The sequence below is a fragment of the Cottoperca gobio genome, chromosome 3 (genome assembly GCF_900634415.1).
Source record: "Cottoperca gobio chromosome 3, fCotGob3.1, whole genome shotgun sequence".
NCBI lineage: Eukaryota > Metazoa > Chordata > Actinopteri > Perciformes > Bovichtidae > Cottoperca > Cottoperca gobio.
Window position 1 is genome coordinate 29,900,529 of NC_041357.1, and position 24,468 is coordinate 29,924,996.

The following is a 24,468-nucleotide window of genomic DNA, read 5'->3' on the forward strand; positions in this document are numbered from 1 at the left end:
AAACTTACTAAGTGCCAGTTTAGTTGTTCTCAGAGACATATTCTTATAGCTCTACCGTTTGTACATCTGTAATGATCTTCTGCATTCAAAACCAACATTGAATAAGAGCAACAAGCCATGTCTGGTTACTCGCATTCAAATTAGACGGTTTAATGGTCAAAACATGCGATTTCTTTTACTGCCAGGACTGTTCCCAATCAAGTGACCCGTGTCTGTCATCTGTGTGAGTGCATCTCTGCCTTTCAACTACATGCAACCACTAACGCCACAAACATGCACGTTGGAACAACAACAAAACGAGAGAGGCATGTGGGGGAAGTGTTCATCTCCCAAGTGATTTGCTGCAAAGGTCTGATGGGACACATGTTGAGGATGAGGGTGAGAAGAGAGAGGTGTGAGAGAGAATCAGGAATGTTGGCGCCGTCATGTGTTGGGTCTCACATGAGGAAAGGTTCCTCCAAAACTGAACTTCGGATCTCTGTCAGCGCCTCATGAAGAAGCCGTCACGGCAGATTCTCGCCTTCAGAGAGCATGTGGCAGTCGGGCTCTATGTGCCGTCCACTGTAGCTGAGCTGGACACACACACTCACGGTGGTCACATGGCCAGTGATCGGACCACATATGAAAGATCTGATTGGAAAACTTTGGATTTGGATCTTGGGCCACACAGGCTTGTAATGTGAGCGTAGACTAAATTGCACTGTCCATCGGACCCCCTGTGCCATGTTGCCCCCAATAAACTAGACTGTTCTCTTCAGTGACACTAGCAAGCCGCGCTGGACAGATCAATTCTCTTTGCGAGGGAGTGAAGACCTTCCTGGGATTAAACGTGATCTACATCAACATCTCTCTCTATTTTCCAGTTTTATTTATTTATTTTTTGTTCCCGTCACCTGTATGCTAATTCCCCAGCTGATTAGTTTAATTTCTGTTTTTACATCTTTTTATTAATGTCTTCTTAATACCTAAATACTTTTCAAAAACGTTTTTCTACTTTATTCTGTATGTTTCACTCTGAAATAATTCATTTGGATTCCGCCGGCTTAGTGTGGATATGTCTCAGTGGGCACGCTGGCCTCGGGAGACTCACACTTAATGAGATTCTTGAGCCATTGCCCCTCCAGTCATGAAGCTTTTTCTCTAACCTTTATGTGAATGGCTCTCGGTGTGAAGCCGTCATAACATATACACAGTAATTGTTATCGGCACCTGGAGCGTCAGACAATAGTCCTCTCTGGCGTCTTTCCCCTCTTTACCGACGCTGAGGCTCACAGCAAACAAATGAAAAAGAGGCTTCAATCACGGTCGAAGTGATAAAACCTTTTCTCCTTTTGTTTGTGAGCTCCAGACCTCCTCCTCCTTCAGAGCAGGGATTTGGTTGAAACGGGACAAAATGTGCTTTTTGTGTGTTGTATTAGCAGCGCCGCACCTATAACTCAGTGTCCTCCGTGGTTGGTTCTCGTTCCCCGGTTACTTTTTGGTGTGAAATTGCTTTTCTTCTGCTCCGAGCTGCTGCGAGCATCTCCACACAATCCATTCTGTGAGTTAAATGGCAGAAAGGGATCCTTAAATGATCGCAATCATCAACTCATCTCAATGCTGTTTGTTGTGTACAATGGCCGCCTGCAAATCTATTAAGCAGCCGCCCCAATTAGATTCTAGGAAGAGGCAGAAAACAGCGAGAGACTGAAAGCGTGAATGTATTACCAATGAACACATGAAATCTCAACTGTAGACGAATCACTGATAACATTTATAATTTGTTTCCAAAGATTGAAGAATGTGCGTTAGATTAGAAACACATTTCCTAATTTCTGCTTCAAAGACTCAGCGACGGATTAAAAGCCAGTTTTCTTTGCCATTGAAACACTTGGGAAATCACATGTTGTCTACATGATTACTACATTCATCCCAAAGTGTCATCTCCAATCTGCTCGTCATTCTGTAAACAATCCTCTCACAATCAGCATCAGTCATATTGTTGAACACGAGAACACAAACACCTCGATCAGCACGATGAAGCCTCGAACCAAAGCGTTCAGGATGACATACATCTCACAACAGGATTGAGACACAAACAAAACACTAATTAAATAGTGCCGAGTGTAAACTGTGACATATGGAGAACAGGAATTTAGTGGCCTTTATCCACCTCAGCTGCGGAGACAACCAGACCTTCATTTTGACAGAAATACTGATTTCAATCACAAGTCATTTCCGTCAGTTTGCTGTTTTTTTTCTTGGCTCGGTGTTAATGCCGTCAATGAAGCTCAATAACCTTCTTCTTTCTCTTCACATGGAAAACATCTGGTTGGTTTTCACCGACAGAAGCTCAAAAGTAAAGAATAAGAGCCGTGAGTTGATAAAAGAATTAAATGGTGAATGAACAGTTTTGTGTTTAAAAGAGAAACTGAGCAGCTGAGTGGAGCGTACGATGATACGACTGCAGTTACGTACGTTATGCTTCTTAATTATGCTTCACCGTGTCAGCCATTATAACACATTTACACCCTTAACATCCTGGACTGTTTCCTTACTCGCAACCTTTATTCCGTTCCATGAGAATTTATAAGATTTACTTTTCCTTGAACTCTGGTTAAAGAATAAATCGGTTGATTCTTCTTCTTGTTGTCAATGAGAAGATCAAAAGCCACAAAGTATTGGTCCGTCTCTCTCCATATTCTGTGGCTGTCAACAGACTAAAGGATAACAACATATAGTTTACTTTTAAAGGCTCATTCATTTACTGATACTGGGTTCTGTAGTTTTTAACAACACAACAAAGGATAAAGTGTATTTGTTGGGGACTATTTTCAGCGGTGGATTAATCCACATATGGTGCTCTAGTGAGTGTTTGAGGCAGCAGGACGCTATGTTTGGGGCCGAGTCAAAATAAACTCTATAATAACAAAACCCAAAAACAGTTTTTTGGTTAGCAAGAACCAGCTTTGTGCCGACTGAAGGCACCAAGTGTAGCTTAGTGTGGACGTACAGACAAAGCATTATGGTGGCGCACATCCAAAGATCGCTGAAGGCCGGCGCAGGATCAATCGAAGACAATGAAAGTATAAATAAAAGGTCTGCACACTGTAGCTCCCTTAAACGTACAATATGTCATTTCTCAATCAAACAATACAAAAAGACAGCGAAGCGGCCCGTGAGAGTTTCGTCACTGCAGCTTCTCCCGGTTCAGATTCTTTCATCGTTCAGGAGGTTTTTGCCGAGTGCAGAATTATCCGCCGAGGTCTCCTCCTCTCCAGAACAAACGGACCCTGTGAGCCGGTAAAACTGTTTCACGCTAAAGTCAGTGTTTCACCGGTGGACACGAGACGTAGCATCTACGAGCTAACGGCTAACGTTTGCGCAGCTTGTTTCTCTGAGAACCTTCATTGAAATGACAAATTTCTCTGGGTTTAAAACATGTGGGAAACATTTGGGATCATGCAAGCACTCAACTCAACACAACATATAACATAGATGTAATCGTTTTTAGAAATATTAGTGAAGAAATGTTACATATTATATCTTTCGGTGCAGTTTATTAGCACATCCACAAAGACTGAATAAGAGCTCGAAACGTCCCATGTGGACGGGATAATAAATTGCACTCAAGGGAGCTGCAGTGTGCAGACCTTTATTTATATTTTCATTCGTGTGGACATCTTCCTTGCTGCTACACATATTGCAGCATGCTCGTTATTGTCCAGATATAAAGCAGGTTACAGTCACTGGTTACATCGTGTGGATGTCAGCTGTCAAAAACACCAAACATGCAGGAAGAAGAACCAAAAGGGGCAATTAAAATAAACATTGATTCCTCTCAAATCAGGTTAGAAGCTCTGAGCTGGACTGAGATGTGGTGTGTTTAGGAATTAGTTTTGTCCCTCCTCCTCTTCTCCTTGCTCCCCCTGCTTACATAAACTGGAATAAGAGCAGCAGTGGAGTAATGAGTCCTTCTGGCTGAGAGATCAAACTGGAGCAGCCCCCTGATCAATAACTGTCACACGGACACCAGGGACCAAACTACCCTCTCCCAGAGTGTGCATTTATGTGTGTGTGTGTGTGTGTGTGTGTGTGTGTGTGTGTGTGTGTGTGTGTGTGTGTGTGTGTGTGTGTGTGTGTGTGTGTGTGTGTGTGTGTACTATACAAATGAGTAGACGCGTGAACGAAGGGATGACAAGAATAATGTGTGTGTTACTGTAAGCACCTGCAGCTCTCCCCAGGGTTGCTAGAAACTGTAACTTATTAGGGCTAATGGGCTTCTTTAAGGACCTTCCCCTCATTATCTGATGCTTCCTCAGCTCTTGAGGGTTTTATTTACCACCTCTCAGGGTTACGCCTGAGCGCTGACATTCTTGGTACCATGTGGCTAAATTCAAATTAGCTCATGACAAACTTAATGACATTTTCTAATGTGTGAATTCATGTGCAGTTCTGCTCTGCACGTGTGGTTAACGTGCTCCACACTCATTGGATTTCTGGTCATTGTCGGCCCTCCAACATTTCAGGGCAGTCGAACCTTTTGACACCAAAATTAGCGAGAATGTGCAAAAACCCTCGAACAATAGGCGATTTCTTTTCTTTTAGTTGAAGTGAAAATGGAAAGCAGTTACCTGTTTGTTTATATCTGTTACTTATTCAGTCTCTCTCTTGAACTCTCAAAGCAGAGCTGCTGATTGGTGCAGAGGTAGAACGACCAACAGAGTTTTATTTTGTTTCTATAGAGTTTGAATTAAGTGTTTTACGATGCTACAGCGAGCCGGTAAATAAAGAGCTGCAGGCTTTTAATGCAGTCTGTGAGAACCAGCACACTCCCAATGCATCATCAAGGTCCACAACTCCTTCCTGCGCCGTGCTGTTGAGAGGGAAACTATAAAAACACACTCGCTGTTACAACGAGTGACCACAGGTGGCGCCAAAACAACTTAAGATTTTAAAACGTGAACTGTGAATTATTAAACATCTGCTCTCATGAATAACACCTACATCCTGCTTCTACAAGAAATTAGGGATTAAAGACATGAAGAGAATAAGTGTCACGCGTTCCACCCACTATTACTTTGTTTTCACCGTGTCAGTGATTCTCTTATCACTTCAGATCCTGGTTCATCCTCACTGCCTGCAATCAACTTCTTCCCCTCACCTGGTTTCCACAGCCCATCTCCTCACCTGCTTCTCATTCCCTCATTAGTTCTCTCAGAGGATGTATACCAGGTCTCTCCCACTTGTTCCCTGCCAGATTGTCTTGTGTTTTCCTGCCAAGCTCTCCAGCGATCAGTCCTAGTTTACCTGTTTAGTTTTCCTGACCTGCCTGTTTCTGGATTTGTTTGCCTTTTGGACTGATTTACCGGTATTTGGCCCTGCCTGGATTACTGAGTAAACTGAACTCTATTGTATTCTGCCGGTCTCTGTGTCGTGCTTTTGGGTTCAGTTCTGTCGGTTCCAGCGACCCTTACAATAAGCGACGTTTTTGAATATCGCAATTACGATATTACTTGCGATAAATAAACAAATCTGCTGCTTTCAGTCTTCAGCTAGAAAACAACAAACTGCTTGTTTAAAATACAAATAAAAACTAAACTCAAAAGGCGCCAATAAAAGTGCAGATTTCTACTGATACTCTCAACAAACTCCAAACGTCCCCGCAGTGTGTCGTGTTTAAAACCCGATATGTTGTGCAGCCCTGCAGTAAAACAGCAGAACTTTAACTATGAATCATCCAACAGGAGAAACTATGTTCCTCTCGCTGAACGTGTGAACCATCCTGCTCATTGATCTTTTCCCGGAGAAAAAGGCCAATCCCATCCAGAGACGCAGCAGCAGGAACATATAGAACATGAATAATTAATATGGCCTATATGTGGTAGAAGTGGGTCACCCTGTTACTTTTAAAACATCGCACCAAAGAGCTGCAGCTGGACAACCCTGACATATTTACAGAAATGTAGATTAACGTGCGCAGTTCTTATAAATAAATGAAATGTTCTATATGTTGCTCAGAGTCGGTACAGTTTACATTAGAAGACAATAGTAAACTCTACGTATGTACAGCTTTAGGAATTTATCAGATTCATTTTAATATCCATCCTTTTCTAATGCATGTGGGCCTTAATTCAATGCATTCATTCATTTATTAATGACCTTTGAAAATGGAGGAAATGTTAATGATGGCTCATGACACTCAATACTCACGAGAAGCTGCTGGGTTCAAGCCAAACATCTCTATGTTCATGCTTGCTGGCAGGTTAAGTTTCCTAGCTTGCTGAGCTTGTGTCTCTGAAGGTCCGCAGACTTCCCCGGACCCTCCTCTCGGTTCAATCCAAACACCGGACCAAACCATTTTACCATCAGGTGTTGCACTTGACTCAACGTTGTCATATTGCTCATCACTAATGAATACAGGTTGGATTCAGCACCGGCAGCGCTGGTTGTTGATTCTTTTTTATTTCCCAGATCGTATCATAATGACAAATAACAGTTCAGCCGGTTTAAGTCCATACTGGACCAACAAAGCTGGAAACTCTACCCTACAACTGAGATGAAAGAGCAAAGACTCTGACGTACATTTTGTTGAAGAAGAAGAAGAATATGTTCTGACCTGCTCTTTTCCAACGATAGAATACTGACAGCCTCATCAGATCATCACCTAAACTAAGGAGAGCCAGCACTCACTTGGCTTTGGATCATTCCCTGACACCTGTCCTCTCTTGGACCTCCATGGACAGACGTGAACCTGGCCGCTGGCTGCTGGGTGGAGGGACTCGAGAGGAGATAGGGACTCGAGAGGAGATAGGTCCTCCGTCTCTCCTCACTATCCGTGCTAGCTAAAAGTGTCCCAACGGTAACTGTTGGTGCTTTTTATGCAAAATGATTCATCCTCTTTTCCTGTACGACAGAAACGCTACACTACTTCACCGCTGAACTTTAACACAATGGTGTTAAATGTTTCAGAAGTTCTTCAATAACAGAAAACCAGAGTTTATACTAAAGAGGCCTTCCTGCTTTGACCACACTTGTGCACGCATTATATTCCTGAGCAATGAAAGTAGATAAACATTCATGTCTGTTGACCTGGAGGACTTACTGGATGTCTTTGCTAACTACAGTGCTTTACTCGCTCTTATTAGAAACAATAGAAACAATAGTTGGAGCTACAAAACAAGTAATAAAACTCTGTAGGAACAAGGAACCCGACTGAGCGTGTTGGTAAAGCTCCAGCACTGAGTTGTCTTCTCTTTACTGAGTGAAATGACATCACCTTTATCCTGCTCATCCTTTCTGTCCCAGAATCCTTCTGGTTTTATTTTTCACCACTTATTTAGGAACTGCAACGACTGTCATTTGAAAACCAGCAGCAGAAGCTTTACTGTGATGTTTTCTCTGCTCGGCTTAAACTTCTGCCCTTTTTCTCCCTTTTCTTTGGCAAGTTTTCTCACTTGGTTGGTGACTTATTTGTTCACTGAAAAACTTGGACCCCCCACCTACCCACACACACACACACACACGTCCCACTTCTTATCTCTAAGCGGTCACATTGTCATCTGCCTAACAGACTTTGCATGCTCATGCGGCTCATATTAGCAGCCTGCGTCCATCCTAAATAAGTCTTCACATTCACAACGGAACTGCTCCATCAATAAGAAAGCTCTATCGCACATCCCATGGCAACGTTTTGAGATAACGGCTGAAAAAAACACACCATAAAACCAAAATGCAGACAAATTGAGGATGAACTTGGCAGCAGCTCAGAGAAATGTTGCAGCGCTGCCTTTCTGCGGAGAACAGTGGGGAGACGAGACAAGAGGAGACAAGTGTCCAATCACTGCCAGGCAGAGCGATGGGGGACAATCAATGGAACTGCATGAGATAAATGACACAGATTTTAAAGACTGTCAAATGAACAGGCAGAATAAACACTTTACTGCACACGCACTCAAACCTGCAGGTACATTCACAAGGTTGGCGAGTTGCATAATGTGGCGTAAAGACGATGAAAACCAAAAGGCTCAGCAGATCCTCGTTTATTACAGAAGATGAGATTACAAGAGGACACAAATATCCACACTTCTACCACGTCGAGACAAAAGCTGCACCTTTAATTCCTTCATCACAGAGAGGCAGATATAAAATCCTGAATGACTTATTATCCTTTCAGAGTTTGACGTGTCAAATCAAGTCAAGTCATTTGCTTTCTCTACGTGTAATTCAGCACTCACACATCTGCCTGGAGGGCATCAGGTTCATTGTTGCAGCTCCACTGCAGCTCATCAAGCATGAAGTGTAACACTGAGCCTCATGTGAGCACGAACAAGTGCTTTAACAGTCCGGCTTCCTATATCCCAATATTCTTTATGATTCTTATGATTCTTTCTGTGAACGACACAACGTTATCCTACTGATATCCGAACATTTAATGCTCAACAAACTTTCATACAAAGACAGTTCCAGCTTCGTATTGTGTAACCCTAATGCAGGCTTGAGGTGATGCATGAAAACAAAGCAGCCGCTTCCTGCCTGCTCGTCGTCCCCACTGGACGTTGAGCCTCGACTGAGCCTACGTACCATTTCTGCCATAACTTCCAGAGGAGAAAAGCTCTCTGAAGGAGGAAGGTCCCACTGATGCACCCAGGCTCCCTGAGGGGGGGAGGGGGGAGAAGAGAGGGGGGGGGGACAGAGATTTCTACAGTAAATTAAATCACTGGAGCCTTCAAAATACAGCCATGTTGAAATATTATCAGCTTTAATATTTGATACTTACACCTCTACCACATGATCGTTACTAAAATATGTCTATATTTATATAATATTATATATATAATATAATATATATATTATATATATATATATTAGATATATATATTAGATATATATATATTAGATATATAATATAATATATATATATTTATAATATATATATATTATATTATATATCTAATATATATATATCTAATATATATATCTAATATATATATATATATATATATATATTAGATATATATATTAGATATATATATTAGATATATAATATAATATATATATATTTATAATATATATATAAAATATATATATTATCCAAGACTTTAAACCTGAATGAGTTTGTTACATGCAAATCTCCTTTATGATTATGCAACATGTTAAACACAAAGCATCGGCATTAATCACGTCAACCTCTCCACCCACAACAACCCCCACGCACGCACGCACGCACGCACACTGAAATGTAACAATCATTGTTTTTATTGGTGCCTTTTGTGTTTTGCTTAAATTAATTAAATAATAAAAATGTTGGAAATAATTTCCGTTCACTTTTTTTTATGTAACAAGCATTTTGTTGTATTTTAACAGCATACTGAAAACCGCAGAAAGGCAGAACTTAGTACATTAATATATTTTATTTATCAACCTTGTCATGCATACAACGTGCACAACCCTCACGGGTTTACAAGACAACAACATATTCTTCTCTGCAGATCATTTCTGCAACAAAAAAGTTCCTCAAAGTTGTTCATATTCATCCAGCCAAAAGAAAACATAAATGGAGGTAATATTTACTAAAGACTACACTGTTGTCCTCACACAACAAACCTGCGTCTCTCCAGAGCTAATGCTAATGTTCCCGAGTTATTTATTATGACGTTTGATTGTTGTTTGCTTTGATGTGGACTGTAGTCGGTAGTGAAGACAACATATAGATTCAGACTGTACATCCCAATGGGAGCGGGGAAATGGCGGCCGTGATGTAATGTAATGTTAAATCATGTAATGCAAGGGTGCGTTTTTCAGGCCAATGACCCCCAAATTGGTGTAGCATGGAGCAGGGACCCCCTACTGCAGGTATTCAAACGAGGGGGGGGAGAGGCTGTCCGAGTTGTGTTTATTTTTTGTTTAAAACATATTTGCTTTATCTACAAACAATTTTGCGACCACCCTGCAGTACCTCCGCGACCCCCCTGTTGAAGACCTATGATGTAATGTAATGTTGAATTATTCAGAGCTGTTTCCATCAACATCACAGATATCTGAAAAACTGGACAAATATATCTGCATTTCTGCAAATGTTACATGAAACAGCATTTAAAAATCAATACATATGACTTTCAGACCAGACTCCAGATCTTTACAAGATCACTTAAGATGTGTTTAGTTTAGTGCTTAGTTTAGGGTTTGGTTTAGTGCTTAGTTTAGTGTTTGGTTTAGTGCTTAGTGTTTAGTTTAGTGCTTAGTTTAGTGTTTAGTGTTTGGTTTAGTGCTTAGTTTAGTGCTTAGTGCTTAGTTTAGTGTTTGGTTTAGTGCTTAGTTTAGTGTTTAGTGCTTAGTTTAGTGCTTAGTTTAGTGCTTAGTGCTTAGTTTAGTGTTTAGTGTTTGGTTTAGTGTTTAGTGCTTAGTGCTTAGTTTAGTGTTTGGTTTAGTGCTTAGTTTAGTGTTTAGTGCTTAGTTTAGTGCTTAGTTTAGTGCTTAGTGCTTAGTTTAGTGTTTAGTGTTTGGTTTAGTGTTTAGTGCTTAGTGCTTAGTTTAGTGCTTAGTTTAGTGTTTAGTGTTTGGTTTAGTGTTTAGTGCTTAGTGCTTAGTTTAGTGTTTGGTTTAGTGCTTAGTTTAGTGTTTAGTGCTTAGTTTAGTGCTTAGTTTAGTGCTTAGTTTAGTGCTTAGTGCTTAGTTTAGTGTTTAGTGTTTGGTTTAGTGTTTAGTGCTTAGTTTAGTGCTTAGTGTTTGGTTTAGTGTTTAGTGCTTAGTTTAGTGCTTAGTTTAGTGTTTAGTGTTTGGTTTAGTGTTTAGTTTAGTGTTTAGTGTTTGGTTTAGTGTTTAGTGCTTAGTTTAGTGCTTAGTGCTTAGTTTAGTGTTTAGTGTTTGGTTTAGTGTTTAGTTTAGTGTTTAGTGTTTGGTTTAGTGTTTGAACTTTTTTCTGGCCCGCAAGGGCTGGCATATATAGCATAAATAAAACTAAAGCCTGATTCACACAAAATAGAGCGAAAACGCAGGTGTTTCCATTCCACTCCGAGCTGCAGCGGCGTCCGGAAAAAAACCGCACTCTGTCCGCACCTGCCATTGGCTCAGTCAAACTCACACTGCACACTGGGTTGGCGAGCCACAGAGAAAGTCACCACCTTACTTTAGCTCGGCAAGCTAACATGCTTCTAGATGTCTCTCTCCAAGCCAAAGAAACCTAAAGTTGATTCTGAAAATCGTCACTTCCAGAGCGAATGGTCTGACAAATATTGATTTACTTTGCCAGCCGCAACAAGTAATAAACTGGTGTGTTTATCGTGCAACGAATGTATTTCCGTGATGAGAGAATACAATGTGAAGAGGCACTACAAGTTAAGTCACATCATTTAACGGAGTCAAGTGGCTTTTGTTCGCTTTTGCACGGAACCAGAGAGAGCCACGTTAGCAGCCCTGCTTTGTTTTAGTTCTGTCCTCTCCTTTCCTTCGCTCTGTGTCTGACTGACTGTATTTGTCGCACGTGTCGCATGTGTGTGTGTGTGTCTGGGCGGGGGCGGAGCGGAGAGAATGAGAACGCGCAAAGTAACGCAGTAAACACGGAAACGTGCACATAAACAAGATACATATCATTTAATAAGCATCTGTTAAATGTGAAAACTGAGTTCTGAATATAAACAAACCCCCCAGAAGTGTAATTTCTCTCACTGACACAAACAGGCTCAACATGACAGACGTCTGATATGTTTGTAGTTCTATAGGAGTACATCACCTGACTTAATGTAATGCATTCAGAGTGTAAATGCAAAGACACATCTGCTTTATGATTCAAATAAGCCTACTTACTGTTAAATTGTAAACATGTATAAGATATGCATGTTATTGTGAGTCTGATGCGGTCACGGTGGGGAAAAGGTGAGAACTCAAATGCAAGACGGCAGACGAGGAGATTAACAAAAAGAGGGCTTTATTCCAAAAAGCTTACAAAATAACAAAAATACAAAAGGGAAAAAGTAAACTGAAAAGACAAACCAGGATGACACGGGACGCACGAGGAAGCATCTGCAAGGGTGACACTTAGATGACTAACTGACAAGGAACACTGGGAAAGACAGGGATATATACACAGACACTAAACGAGGGGAACGAGACACAGCTGGGGAGAGAAGCTAAAACATGACATAAGGGGGAGTGAACACTTCAAAAATAAAACAGGATATACAAAATCCCAATCATGACAGATGCTACTGTTTCACTATAGATAGTGTGCAAACACGTGACAAAACTGTGTGACGCCATGTTGGATGATATACAAATCAACAATGGCGTCTAAAGCGAACAACAACAGCAATACAACTCCGACTTCTTCAAAGTACGTTGACTCTCTGGATCCTCTGCAAAGGCAAGATTCAGAGGAAAAAGTCCAAATGTGCGGCTGTGACCCGTACACGCTGAAGCCGTCGGATTATATTGAGGATTCAGATTCATTACCGCCGATTGAATATCCGGATATTGTGAACTACCTTGTGCTACAAACGTCGTGGGCAACCAACGCACAAATGAAGGCATACAAGAGCTTAGATGCTTCTAATGTCTTTGTTTCTGGCTGGGTCGGTAGTCTTCTTACCAAACCACTGAAAGATGACAGGGTGCTCGTCCATGCCCGTGTAGATCACTCTCAAAGAGTTTGAGATGCACCGCTCAAGCCGTGGGTTGTGAGTGAGAAGAGCGGCGATGTTATGTCATAAAGCTTTGCTGCTTCTCCTGGTGACGAGAAGTAAGGTCTTACAGTGTTCGGGTATATCATAAGCACAAATGTTTAACGTAAACATTGAAGACATAGCTTTAGCATGAGCTCTTACCAGATATAAAGTGGACGCCACACGAGTTATGTTGCTAAACCAGCTGACGGCGTTCTGTAGACAGAAACTCATCCCTCTTTTGTGGATCGTTGTTTTTGATGATTTTAGTAAATCTAAAGAAGCGTTTCTCTGGGTCACGAGTAGCGTTATGACCACAATTATACACTGCGCACACGATTGCCATTTTCTTTCAATCTTAGACGTTTAAATTCAAAGAAAATTACGAAGCGTTGCAGCAACTCACACGTGAACGGGCGCCGTCTTGGTTGTGTATATCATCCAACATGGCTGATTTACGGGTTGGGACGTAAGTGTGACGTCACATGCACACGATCTATGTTCTATTTGCATTTAGTATTTCATTTTATGGATATGGATTGTTTTCAAAGCACCTTATGTATGCTTGGAAGGGTTGAGGATATTATAAACAGGGCTACTTACTGGTGATGTGGTGAATACTGTTTTATTATAGTCATCTTTCTTTCTACATTAGTGGACATGGACCTGTTGGGAAAACAACTCATGTCTCCTTGGTTTTAAAGATACAACATTTTGCACTTTTGTGTGAAGCCTTGTAGCCATAGCTTTCCTACTGTTTTGAATGGACTGGTTGATTTCTGTAATGAATTAAGGTGATACAATTAAAGTGAAAAAAGGGGATGCACGTGACTAGTTCATTTCATGTATTAGTAACCATTAACACTACTGTAAGTTATTTGTAGTGATTCATTGACAAAGTATTGTGTGGCCCACAAACCCCCAGTGATTTTCATATTCGGCCCACTTGCTAATGAAGTTGAATAGTCGAATAGATCATCCTTGCCTGATATACGTCATCTGTAAATTAACCTCTTCACCCACTTACTGAAACACTAAAGGCCCTGTCACACAGCTCCGTATGACAGAAACGTATGCCGGTGCATACGAAATATCGGCAATAGGTTGATATAAATTAAGGGTAAGTTGTGATCGTTTGAAGGACGCAGACGATACGCCGAACACACCAGACACACGGTTCTGTCACACAGCTCCGTATGGCAGAAACATGCCGGCGTATATGAAAAGTAACTCAAAATGTGTCAGAGTCCAAATACGTCCAACTTTTCCACAGCGGTGTTGTAGCTGACGTATACATAACGAATACATAACAAATTATTATACGTATGTCCAACATTGATAGCGTATCACTTACTTATCTAAAACGTATCAGAGCGTCTGGACAACAGAGCTGGAAAAGTATCATTTGGTTCACGTCATGCTGATGCTGGAGAACGGCTAACATGCTGAACGCTAGCTGTACTGTAGAAACACGTTTAATAAATGACTCTGTCGTCAAATATCATCTTAACATCGGGTAGGAATAGGTTATCCACTTGTTATCAATACATTGGCTGTAGGATTCACCGTCAGCCGATGTAGCCGATATCTAACGTACCTCTAACATAGTCACGTAGGTATTTACGTAGGTAAGTATTTACGTAGGTAAGTATTCACGTACGTATTCCGTATTCACGTATGTCTAACGTAACATATCTTATGAAGCACACGTCGGTTACACCCGGTAATTTTGAACATGCTCAAAACATCAGAGTTCAACAAGTCTCCCCAGCGTAACACAGTGAGCTCTTAACGAATACTACTTATACCTTATATCAACGTACACCAGCGTGTTGCCGATATTTTGTATACGCCATATTTTTGTATATCTTATGCATTCGTTGGATATTCGTCTGATACATTTTGTATTAGTAAGTGATACTCTATCGATAGGTTAGACATGCGTATCTGTATATGTTCACTTTTCCGATTCAATCCGTTGAAAAGTTGGACGTATTTGGACTCTGACAAATTTTCGTATGCGCCGGCACACGTTCGGCACGTTTTGGCATACGGATATGTGTGACACGGCCTTAACATAGAAACATTACACAAGGATTTATATCAGAGGAGAAATCCTTGTCAGATTAATGTGTAGACATGAGTGGAGTAACTCTGAGCAGCAGAGAAACCCACAGAGCCGGAACTCAAGAAAGTGTTCCCACAAATCTCTGTGCGGTTTGATTGACAGGTGACCCGTCATCTGAAGCAGCAGAGCTTCATCACAACAGATGAAAGCAAAGTCAAAGTGAGAAATGCAGATTATTATAAACAACTGCAAAACAAAAGCAGCGTCTTGAAAGCGCACGGTTTACTCTCGAGTCAGCAGGAGGGCTTCAGGTGGGCTTCCCAGTAATGGAGCTCATGATATATAACGTATCCATGGCGACTGCATACCCATTTTGCTGCTTCCCAGCATTTTGTGTGGAGACGTGTTTATAATCAAACTAGGATTTCACGGTTTTGTGATCCTGGTGTCCACATAGACACCCCCCCCCCCCCACACACACACACACACACACACACACACACACAAGGAACCAAAGCAAATACTCTGATTTACATCAATAAGTTATGGTAAATATTTACAATTGCAGCTGAACCGGTTAACATACTGGCCGTACGCACTGCGAAAGCTCTGCCCGTCTCCCTCGCTGCACAACTCCAATCCAAAGTGAAAAGGCTTCGTTAATATTGATGCTGTACATGTAGAAATTAAAAGCTGCAACTGTGCATCACATTAACCTGTACAAGGTTTCAATGGGGAGCATGAAACATTGATATACTGTAGATGTTCTTTTATAATGATATTGAATGACGCTGCTTTCCACCTGTGGTCGGTCGGTGTTACCGGTATTACTGGTGTGTTACTGGTGTGTTACTGGGGTGTTACTGGTGTGTTACTGGGGTGTTAGTGGTGTGTTACTGTTGTGTTACTGGTGTGTTACTGGGGTGTTACTGGTGTGTTACTGGTATGTTACTGGTGTGTTACTGGGGTGTTACTGGTGTGTTACTGGTGTGTTACTGGTGTGTTACTGGGGTGTTAGTGGTGTGTTACTGTTGTGTTACTGGTGTGTTACTGGGGTGTTACTGGTGTGTTACTGGTATGTTACTGGTGTGTTACTGGTGTGTTACTGGTGTGTTACTGGGGTGTTACTGGTGTGTTACTGGGGTGTTACTGGTGTGTTACTGGTATGTTACTGGTGTGCTACCGGTGTGTTACTGGTGTGTTCCCGATGTTACCGGTGTGTTTCCGATGGGTTTCCGATGGGTTACCGGTGTTACTGGTGTGTTACCGGGGTGTTACTGGGGTGTTACCGGTGTGTTATCGGTGTGTTACTGGTGTGTTACTGGTGTGTTTCCGATGGGTTACCGGTGTTACTGGCCCCGCAGCGAAAGCTCGAGCAGTATGCCATAATTGGATTTCGCTAAAAATGTCAAACTATCCTCACCAGTCAGTTTTTAACCGTGTTAGTCTACTGTTTGGTGCTGAGCAGGAAGTGGAGAAGGGGTTTATCAGAGAGTTTCCTGATGCTGCTGCTGGAGACGAGGCAGATGAGAGTGAATGTGCTGTTAAACTCATATGAGCAGCAAGAGGCTAAAATGCTCCGCAGAGTGGGGGGATAATTATCTGAGGGTTTGTCACTAACACCCCTTGTTGATTGCAGATTTAAAGGATATTTTTTTAAGGGATGACTTTAGAAGATTTGATTGGTCACATGGAAATATTTTGGCTATAGAAAATCCTCTATTTCTTAACAATATTCCTTTCAGAAGAAAACTAAATACTCCAAAGTCAGTGTTTTTCCCTGAATTTCCCTCGGGATTAATAAAGTATCTATCCATCTGTTTTCTAAAAGGGTGCAGCCTAATTGCCAGCACACATGTGGCATGAAAGTCGTGTATAAAACAGCACAGTGGGTAAAGAATAAAAGGTAAGAAGCTCAATTCCAAAAGCCAGCATCCATCCTCTGCTGCTCTGCACTACGTCACGTAATGACAGTTTGCGAAGGCAGAGGGCATGCTGGGGAGGGCATGCTGGGGAGGGCATGCTGGGGACTCCCTGCCAACACTAAAGATCAGCTGTGTGTCACCGCAGGAGAAGGCCACAGACAGACGTGGGGGGGGGGGGGGGGGGGGAGGGAGAAGAGAGGGAGAGGAGAGGTGAAACAAAAGAGGGACAACAGGAAGGGAGTGGGAGAGATATGAGAAGGATTTGAAGCACAACAGATTGTCATCCACCTTCCTGTGTTTGTCTGTCAGACTCCATCTTTCCCTCCTCTGCTCCCTCCCTCTCTGTGTGTGAGCACCTCCGGGCTAATGGAGTGATTGGACTCAGATGTCCCCAAGTTTGACTTTGATCATTGCTGAGGACAGAATCTCAGCGTGTGTGTGTGTGTCTCTCTCACACACACACACACATACACACACACACACACACACACACACACACACACACACACACACACACACACACACACACAGGAGCAGGAAAAGGGCCGTGCTCTCTGGAGATGAGGGGGATTTGGACCGGACGAGGCGTTGGCAGAACTCAGGTTTTTCTTCTTCTTCTCTATCTGATATTCTTACAGTTATCTTTATTATGATAAAGTGTAAGTGGACTTTTCTGGGGTTCATCGTACATTTCCTAGAATGACTTTAAATAACTCCACCACAGACAACAAACATCTAAGATGCTGTAACTTCACTCGAGGTTGGATGAATGTGACCTCGACCCTTCACAACATGTATTGTTGCTAGATGTCAAATCTGCAAGAACCAAGAGCCGGACTTTGACCCGTGTCCTGCACCCCCGTCCTGCACGCTGTGTTGTTAGGAGTTTGCTACTAAAACGCTTCGGTCACGGGAAGTGTGGCGAAATGTGTTCGTCAGGAAGCTTTTTTTACAAGACGAGAAACCAACAACGTCATTAAACACCAACTGTGACAACATCAACAAGCAGCATCAGTGACGAAAATCTCTATTTATTTTCATCACCTTCCACCTTCTCTAACCCTCTCTCTGTCACACACACACGCACACACACACACACGCACACGCACACACAAACACACACACACACACACACACAGATTAAATCAGTTGTATGCCAGTTGGCTCTCAGAACGGTTTCCTCTCTAATGAGACGTCAGGACTCGGAGCAGCAGAGCTTCATTATTAAATCATCCAACTTGTGTTTTTGAGCAGAGAGAGGACAGAAGATCAAATAAGCAAAAAAGAAGTTTGACTAAAATGACAACATTGTTGGTTTTGCCGAGTTTGATTGAAATGTTCAATATAATCTGATAGAATAAAATAAGGAATCATTCCAAAATGAACACTTATTATTAATTATGGGATATTTGAAAAGGGCAACACATCCCATCTCATGCTTTAAAACATATTAAATCAGTAGCATGATCTTTATCTAACCTTAAGTGTTGAAATGTCCTCCCTATAAATGAACGAGCTTTAATTATTCTGTGATTGATTTTAATAACTAGGTCATGAGTTCAAACTCCCTGCAGGAGTTTTTAACTAGACACTAAATAGAACTTTTCTGATTAGAATGAAGCTTCTGTTTCAAACCTTTATATTTAACAGAGACGCTTTATTATTTATTTATTTAGCCTAGGGTTACCCTGAGGAGCAGATACATTTCCCCCAAAACAGATTTGCTTCTGCAGATTAATTGGATGTCGGGGACATTTTGAGGAGACGGAGTTATGGTCCATGATTTATCAGCCCCGCCTTGAAGTAATGCATCAACCTGCTTTGATGGGAAGACTTAAAATGAAAGCCCTGTAGTCATCAATAACTCAAGTAATCATATGTACTCCTGTCATTCACTTCAATGATCGTCGCGAGAATCAGAAGCACAAGCAGCCGAAGCACCGTACGGTGCATCAGCGACCGTCACATTGTCCACACAGCTGATTAATATTTAAAAATCCAACTTCACCATCAGCAGCACTGTTGGTGTGTTGAAGTGGATTTTGATGTTTTTCTTTAAGACGTGTGTTCAGAGTGGTCCTGGAGCTTCATCCAGCTGTGCTAATGGAACACCACCCAACAGAGAAGCCCGATGGAGATAAAGTGAAGCAAAGATCAGACTCTTTAAAGGTTTAAGTCGAGCTTCTTACTCCTTCACCGGGCTGATCCACCCTCACTCTTTAAATCAAATCAAATCAAATGTATTTATATAGTCCAATATCACAAATTATATATTAGTCTCAGTGTGCTTTACAGACTGTAAGGATACGACACCCTCTGTCCTTAGACCCTCTGTCCTTAGACCCTCTGTCCTTAGACCCTCTGTCCTCAGACCCTCTGTCCTTAGACCCTCTGTCCTTAGACCCTCTGTCCTCAGACCCTCTGTCCTTAGACCCTCTGTCCTTAGACCCTCTGTCCTTAGACCCTCTGTCCTCAGACCCTCTGTCCTCAGACCCTCTGTCCTTAGACCCTCTGTCCTCAGACCCTCTGTCCTCAGACCCTCTGTCCTTAGACCCTCTGTCATTAGACCCTCTGTCCTCAGACCCTCTGTCATTAGACCCTCTGTCCTCAGACCCTCTGTCCTTAGACCTTCTGTCCTTAGACCCTCTGTCCTCAGACCCTCTGTCCTCAGACCCTCTGTCCTTAGACCCTCTGTCATTAGACCCTCTGTCCTCAGACCCTCTGTCATTAGACCTTCTGTCCTCAGACCCTCTGTCCTCAGACCCTCTGTCATTAGACCCTCTGTCCTTAGACCCTCTGTCCTTAGACCTTCTGTCCTCAGACCCTCTGTCCTCAGACCCTCTGTCCTTAGAGCCTCTGTCCATAGACCCTCTGTCCTTAGACCCTCTGTCCTTAGACCCTCTGTCCTCAGACCCTCTGTCCTTAGACCCTCGCATCGCACAAGGAAAGACTTCCTAAAAGAAACCCCATAATTAAAGGGGAACATGTTAGAAACCTCAGGGAGAGACTGAGGAGGGATCCCTCTCCCAGGACGGACAGACGTGCAATAGATGTCGTGTGTACAGGATAAACAACATCGTACAAATACAACATTTGACAGAAATTATGTTGTGTTGAAAAACAATTCCTGGTTCACAGAAACGTGATTCTGTGCGATATACATACTAATTACAGTGCTTTACGTTTCGCAGGTATAGCTACGAACATTATAAAGAACATGTTTGTGTTACTCGCTCGTGTTTCTAGTTCGCCTGCTCGTCTTGTACTTTCTCTCGTCTTGTATGTTTAATTTATTATTTAGCACTATTTTATTATTATTATTGTCTTCTTTTCGTAGACTTAAAGTGGGCGGAGCTGACTAATGTCAGAGGCAGAAAGAAGGACAGAGTTTACAAGATGCACAGATGAGAAACATTTCATCAGCTTTAACATCCGCAAAACATTCATACAAATATCATCCGTAAGTTTAACAAAATGGAAGTGAAGAGAAAACAGCTGAGGAATGGCTGACCCCTGACCCCTGACCCCTGACCCCATTCAGACCCTTCACCAGTGAACTGAGCATGAATCTGCCTCCGCTGGAGAATCTTGTTAGTGTGGTGAGATGCACTCACGCTGAGAGGAGGGAGCAGGTGCAGGCTGTAAACTGTAATTAATTAAACATCTCCAGGTAAAGGAGATGCTCCACCCACCTATATTCCCACACCTGATATTTAGGCGACGAACAGTGAATGTCTTTCTTTAGCTGCTCAGATGTGACGAGAAGCAGCTCCGGCTCGAGTCCGGAGGTCACGTATTACTTTTGTTATTCTGTCTTTCTGTTTCCTTTCAAACGAAACATTTGACGTTTTGTTGCTAATGAAGAACTTCCTCCCAGAACCATTTTTAAAAAAGAGCTCCGAGCACTGACGGAGCTTTTTAAAATCATCAGTCGATTCGTCAATCGGTGCAACATTAAGCAAAGTGCTTTATGATCGATTCATCATTTAAGACATTCATCAATAAAACATTTGCTGGTTCCAGACTCTTACGTTTCTTCTGTTTTATAAAATTGTAAATTATGTTGTTTAGACAAAATACGCAGTTTGAAGAGATCCTCTCGGTCTCTGGAAGCTTCTGATGGCGTCACTATTTTGTCACAATCAATTTATTACAAAACGTATTAAGAGATGAATTGTTAATAAAAATAATCATTATCTGCAGCCCATGGAAGTTCTTCATCATCATCATCATCATCATCAATAATCAGTTAAAGCCTGTAAACTCAAGGCACCACACACCTGATGAAGCTGTGACCTTCAGAGGGAACAAAGAGAACTCTCAGGATGCTCCAGAAATGTGTTATTGTGAAAAGTCTTTCAACGCCCATGTGATGTTCTGTCTGACACAGAAAACTGAAGTCACAATGGAAAAGGGGCCGAGCTCTTACTGTGGCTGAAATCAGTTTATGTCACCAACATGCATACGCTGCACAAAAATAAAGATAAAGCATGACTCATTTTAAAAACACACCTGAGCCGTACAGGAAGTCTTGGGATCCAACACAACATATCTTAACAGTCACACAAGACTTTTATGAATGAGTGGAGAGACATATGGAGATGCATCACATGGGAGTGAGAGAGGGGGAGGGGGGAGAGGTTTGCCAGCTGCACAAAAAGATGAAATAATGGGGCCAGCAAATACATTACACTGTCTGTTTTTGTTTTTTTAAGGGTATTTAAAGATCCAAATCTTACATGGGCAAAATAAATCTGTTCAAACATATTATATTCAAGTTCAACTTTGGTGAATTTTGGCAAACAAATCTGCACCTTTGACCTCTTTTGAATAAACTGTGTGAACTTATTTCTCTCTTAGCTAACGCGCTAACAAGCGTGCTAACTGACAGCCCGTGTGCTCCATCAGCTGTGCAGAGGTGGGAGGGTGAGCAGGGTTTGAACTTCCATCTAAAGTTCTTTTTTATTCTTTACACAACTATTGAAACTGTCGTTATCCCCTTAGTTCAACTTTTCCTGCGTCTCCTCTGTGTGACGGCCGGCCCTCCAAGCGTGTTCATTCAGAGCATTTAAAAACACTTTTGCTTTCAGACTCCTCGTCGGCCCCGAGCCAGCGTCTTACTTCAGAGAGTCGAGTAAAAAGAACATTCCTGACAACAAAGCAGGACGAGGAAACGGCCCAGTGAGCAGAAAACACAAAGAAGCTTGGAGAGATTTGACTGACGAGTGTTAGCATGTTAGCTGTTAGCATGTTAGCTGTTAGCATGTTAGCTGTTAGCTACAGATGTCGCTACATCAACCGACCACATCGCTGCCCAGCGGGAAAGAGCTTTTTTTTCTTTATTAAATAAAGAACACTTGTACCTGATGTACAGAGGAATCACTCGTATCTTGTGTTGTAGAGGAGACATTTTTAAAAGGCAGCAGATAGATATGTATTAATGATTAATAAATCATTTAGTAGAGCTTTATAGATGAGTTATAGATGAGTTATAAGACATTCAGTGGAACCTTTTGGGTTGCCAGATCCCCCGTTAGTGTGCATCCTCCTCCAGTGCTGCAGTTAAAGATTTTCAATATCATTTAATCTGGGGACCATTTTCTCGATGAATCAACTGATTGTTTGTCTAAACAAATGACAGAAAATAATGCAGGTGATGTTTCGAGCGTCTCTTTTCGTTGATGGACTGTTGGCTCTGCTTCAGAGCTTCAGGACAAAATCAATTAACAATCAATTCACCAATAACAGCTGATGGAATATTATAAAAACCTCTTATTCATGAGTTATTCAAATGTAGAATTAATGGCAACAATACTGGGGAAACTACACTGAGCCAAATTATCGTTATGAAATCATTCAGATTCACAGGTTTATATTTGGACCCGTTATAGCAGGAGGAACACGACATTAACGACGTTCTGTTGCACGATTAACTGCAGTAAAATGCAGTAATTACTAAAGTTATTGGTTACACCGGAGTGTGAAGATGTGAAAAAGGTTTATTCAACTTTCATTTCACATCTTCCCCGTGCACCTTCCAGTTTGGTTTACAGTGAGACTCATTAACCATTATTAATAACTTCATTAATGAGTTCACTGAGGATGAGATGTTTCAGCACCTGGCAACCCAAAGCTGTTCTTAATAAAGCTTTATATGAAAGCTTTATAATAAAGGTTTATAAGCAGTGGTGGATGAAGTACTCCGGTATTTTATATAAGTAAAAGTAGTAAAACCACAGCGTAGAAATACTCTGTTACTCTGTTACCAGTAAAAGTCCTTAAAATCTTACTTAAGTAAAAATACAAAAGTATTACCATCACAATATACCAAAAGTACTCATTCTGCTCAATGGCCCATTTCAGATTAATCTATATTATATTCTAATTATTAATGTGCTCATCACTGTCATGTGGCAGCTGTAACACAAACATGTGTTGATTATATTTTGTGATATTAATCTCAATCTGAATATTCAAAGTAACTAAAGCTGTCAGATACATGTCGAGGAGTATAAAGTAGAAATGTGAATACTGGAGTACAGTACTTCATTGTACTTAGTTACTGTCCACTAATAACTTATAACTAATATATGTAAAGAAATGAGTTTATGAATCATTAATACAGCAGCTGTTACACTAATAATGTGAAACTACAACAGAGGTCTCACTAAGAAGTGCATGCAGTATTATTCCAGCTCCACTGCAGCATGTCGGTGTGAAAAGTAAGAGACCTGGAGGTTTACCTTGGACCTGGTCCTGGTTCCGGTTCCCTCGCGCTGTTGTATTCCCTTCGTGCTGCTTCTGTCCCCGCTCGTGTCCCTAACGTCGCCTCATGCTCCGACTCTCCGCGCGCACCGCGGCCGGTGGTCCAGTCCAACTTCCACTTAAAGTGTGGATCTGTGTACGGAGGAGAGGGGGGGGGGGCAGTGATGAGCAGGAGGAGTCACCGAGGGAGGGAGAGAGGGGCGCGAGGCAACGGGCTGCGTTTTAAAAACCTGATCTGAGAGCTGAAACCTGACTGCTGCCGCGCGGAAACACAATACTGAGCGCGCGCCGAGCAGCACTTCTCCCCACGTGGCACAGAAACAGGGAGGGAGCGGGATGGAGGTGGAGGAGGGAGGAGGGGCGTTTATTATGAGGACACCATGCAAGCCCCTGCAGACAAGACAGGTGGATGTGCGCCTGTGGAGGATATCTGACATTTTGGTCGCCCCAGGCCAGAGCACGAGACGGTGGATTCAAGATCAGTGTCCACGCGCAGCTCACCTTTATCACAGAGCTGCTTATTAATAGCAGAAATATAATGAAGCCTGATGCAATTTAATAAAACATCTAATCCAACTACAGCCTGTAACAAGGCGGATGTGACTTAATGGCTTTATTAAGGATTTCAGGGTCTTAATTTAGGCTTTTTGAAAGATTGATAACAACTGGTGGATTATATGTTATATACTACATATATATTACATGTAATATAGACAAAAACACTAAATATACACAAAGTAAAGCTGAGGGGACATAAACCAAAATGTTGGACACATTTTAAATGTTTACCTGATGATGGCGCTAGAGGAATAAATTAGTACATTTATATTTATTGGATTTATTCATATTTTCTCAATTAGTTGTTTGTGCATTTAAAAGCACAAAGATCAATTTGACTGAAATGTTCTGCAGATATTGCGATAATATGATTATCATGAATTATTTTGGCCATGATAATCGTTTAGTGAAAATCTGAAATAGTTTTTGACTGATATGACTTCATGTAAAGTATATTACTGATAATAGATTAATCTTCCCTTTAAGTCTTTGTCCTCTCTCACCTTAACTTCCC

At 41.7% G+C, this 24,468-nt stretch overlaps 1 protein-coding gene across 1 annotated transcript in view; it reads right to left on the bottom strand.

Annotated features, from left to right (window-relative positions):
• shank2a (SH3 and multiple ankyrin repeat domains 2a) overlaps positions 1–23,508 on the bottom strand; it is a 221,869-nt gene extending 198,361 nt beyond the window's left edge. Inside the window, exons 1-2 of the mRNA XM_029426822.1 lie at positions 23,375–23,508; positions 8,563–8,634 (exon numbers count right to left, since the gene is read on the bottom strand). Coding sequence (XP_029282682.1) covers positions 8,563–8,574 — 12 coding nt within the window. The 5' untranslated portion in view covers positions 8,575–8,634; positions 23,375–23,508. The remainder of the gene's footprint in view (positions 1–8,562; positions 8,635–23,374) is intronic.
• Between the last annotated feature and the right edge of the window lie 960 nt (positions 23,509–24,468).